The sequence below is a fragment of the Aplysia californica genome, unplaced genomic scaffold (genome assembly GCF_000002075.1).
Source record: "Aplysia californica isolate F4 #8 unplaced genomic scaffold, AplCal3.0 scaffold00530, whole genome shotgun sequence".
NCBI lineage: Eukaryota > Metazoa > Mollusca > Gastropoda > Aplysiida > Aplysiidae > Aplysia > Aplysia californica.
Window position 1 is genome coordinate 188,621 of NW_004797800.1, and position 2,970 is coordinate 191,590.

At 41.0% G+C, this 2,970-nt stretch overlaps 1 protein-coding gene across 1 annotated transcript in view; it reads right to left on the reverse strand.

Moving 5' to 3' along the window:
- Window positions 1–2,970, reverse strand: part of LOC101857135 (metabotropic glutamate receptor 8) — a 57,972-nt gene that overhangs the window by 52,521 nt on the left and 2,481 nt on the right. The window contains exon 3 of the mRNA XM_035971889.1: window positions 1,441–1,953. Coding sequence (XP_035827782.1) covers window positions 1,441–1,953 — 513 coding nt within the window. The remainder of the gene's footprint in view (window positions 1–1,440; window positions 1,954–2,970) is intronic.

Consider the following 2,970-nt stretch of genomic DNA (forward strand, 5'->3'; position numbering starts at 1 on the left):
TATATTCAATACTGCAAATCGAAACAAAGAAAAACCCAAAAGCCAAAACGGAAAAAAGAAAAGAAACTTCCAATTATAACAAGCATACGCCACAATTAAAGCACTATGATCGATATACAACGACAAGGGGAACAATTTAATTGGGAACATCGTGTAAGAAACAAACATGTTCATAACCACCGAACATCAAATTAGTCCCTGACCGAGGGCAGCAGAAGGAAAAACAACAAGCCAGCTCTCTCACACCACAGTGATAAATCATTGACCACGATGGTCCAGGTAGACTGGACGGTGTCGGGTCTGGAGTGTAACCTTTGCGTCATCGCCACACCGCTTAAATAATTAATCCCGTAATTATGCCGCCTTGACCGCCCGCTAGGCGACTTAAGGCGACTTATGGGCGAAGAAATTTCTAGCTAGCTTCTTCGATTGAATGTCATCTGGAATATGTTTATTCATTTTCTTTTTGTATTGTTGATTTTATTTGCGCGTTTGTAGGGTTTGTGGGGCCATTGGAAAGGCAGGGGGCGGTGGGGTATGCGGTTTTTTTCTTCGTAAGAGTTTTACAGCACTTGCAACACAATAAGGTCATATAAATGCCTAAGATTAGAGGTGTTACAAGGGAGTAACAAACACAAAAAAGAAAGAGTGGAGATAAAGACGATAGATGCTTCATAGGAAAGAAGAAGCAAACTACACCAGAGCACCCGCCAACCACCCATGGTGGGGTATTCTATCTCTTTCTTTTTATTTTCGAAAGAATTCAGGTCCTCAAAAGATGCGATTTTAATTGGTTTAGAAAGGAAATCTGCAAATCTTTTTCGTCGCTTGAGATGACGAAATTTTATGGGCGTGGTCTTTCCTTCTTCGGGCAAAGCCTGTGCACATAATATATACTATAGTAAGTCTTTAAGTTTCGTTCGACACAAAATCTCCATCTGTTCAATAAGGTACCTCGAAGGCTTACCTTTACGTTTCTTTTACAGCGTTTTCTATACGAAATTTTCATTTCAGTTTTCGTTTATATTTTGTGACTTTCTTATTCATTCATTAAGAAAGATTATAATATACCATCTTATCAATTTAGACAAATTATTGTGTTCGATATTTCTAAAAGGACGACAACGGCGAGGAAATGTTTCAGCCATTGACAGACATAACCGACGACGATAACAATAATAACAACAAGAACAACAGCATCAGTAGCAACACTGTCTTGCTTATTTCATAGTCTGCTATCTGCGTGAGTTTATCGTCCATTTGACAAAAATAATGATGTGAATTGTGTCGATAAAAGGGGGCAAATTGGCTCTGATATGACCTTATACTGTTGCAAGCACCGTACAACCTCTCTAGGCTCTATTAAAACAAAAAGGGTCAAAATTCTTAACAATTACAACTAATTAGAAGTAAGCGAACCGGAAGTAACCGGAAACTCACCGGAATTTTTGGTGGCCTCCACAAACGCCTGGATGCCCTTCTCCCCGTAGGTTCCTGAGTCGGCCAGGGTATTGACGTATGTCCAGCCCAGGGCCCGGGCAGTGTCCGCCATAGCTTGGGCCTGGTAGTTGTCAGGGGGGACGACTCTGGAGAAGTATTCGAACCTCGTCTTGTCGCTGAGATCGGCACTGGTAGAAGCGTAGCTGATCTGAGGGATCTGGGAGGAAGAGAGAGGGAGAAACAGCGTGATATTATTGTGTGCTGAAGTGTGTTTGTTTGCTTTGTTTCTGTAAAGAGAAGCATATCGACAAAATAATGGGCTTGTAATGCTGTGAAAAAAAAAGACACAAATGGTGCAATGGTATGGGTTTAACGCCTCTATCAACACTGTTAGGCTAATTAAGAGCCGGGACCTGCGATAACGTCCAACTCCGAAAGGACTTAGCCAACTGGGAATTTCGTGGAACGTCCCTTTCCCAAAGACACAACGTCGGACCCAGCTAAGGTTCGAACCTCCGAATCCGCAACCTCACGATAGCCTAACGACAAGGCTACAGACGCCACTGAAAATAAGACAGACAAACAAAAACAAGAGAAGGACAGTTCAAAAGAAGGAGCTCCAACCACCCGCCTGAATTGCATGATTTGTAACATATCTTTCAGCAGTGCAGGACACACAGTGTCCTGAGACAGGAAACATGGCCAACCCTCTTGACAATACAGGAGAGGCTGTGCTGATCGACAGAAGAACTGAGCAGAACGGCCCAGGTTACGATAGATACTGGACTTCAAGTATGATGCGCACGAAAAAAAAAGAAGTGTGGTTTGTTCGTTTGTTTTTCTAGTTATTACTTTTGATACCTTTGTCGATATTGTTGTTACTGCTGCTTTGTTTTTTAATGCTTTTGTATTTGTTTTTTAATTCCTTTCGCTGACATGCTCAATACGGATGAAAGTCATGGTGTTGGTGGTGACATTATTTCATATCTTAGTTGTGGCTACGTTGTCATTACATTTACTCAGATCTGATTAGGAACATGAGAATCAAACTAACTTTTACAGACTGACACTTCCAAATGAATACTCTGCTGCTTCTGATCTTTGTTTAAATCTATTTTTCATCTTGATTATAATCGATTTTAAAAATGCTCCTTTCCCCCTTTTTAGTAACGATCTTTAAAATATTGTATGTTCCTTAATTTGCAATTATCTCCTTTCTGCCAAGCGATTCTAACGGAGATTTTTACGTTATACATCATTAGCACTTGTCAAGAAGAAGATTATTTTCCATTTTTATGAGCTCTTACACACACATGACACTGTGAATCATCACCTGTTCCACTTCACAGCCGTAAATGATATCAGATCTGCGCTTCTCCCTCCGAGTCCTAACATAGACAACACACTATGGAACTTTACAACAATGAAGCAAACCTGCACTTATCACTACATAGCGTTGGACAGAAGGGTGAGAGCCAGCTCAGCTGTTGCTTGATCGATAACAGCAGCAGCAGAAGTAACAACAACAGC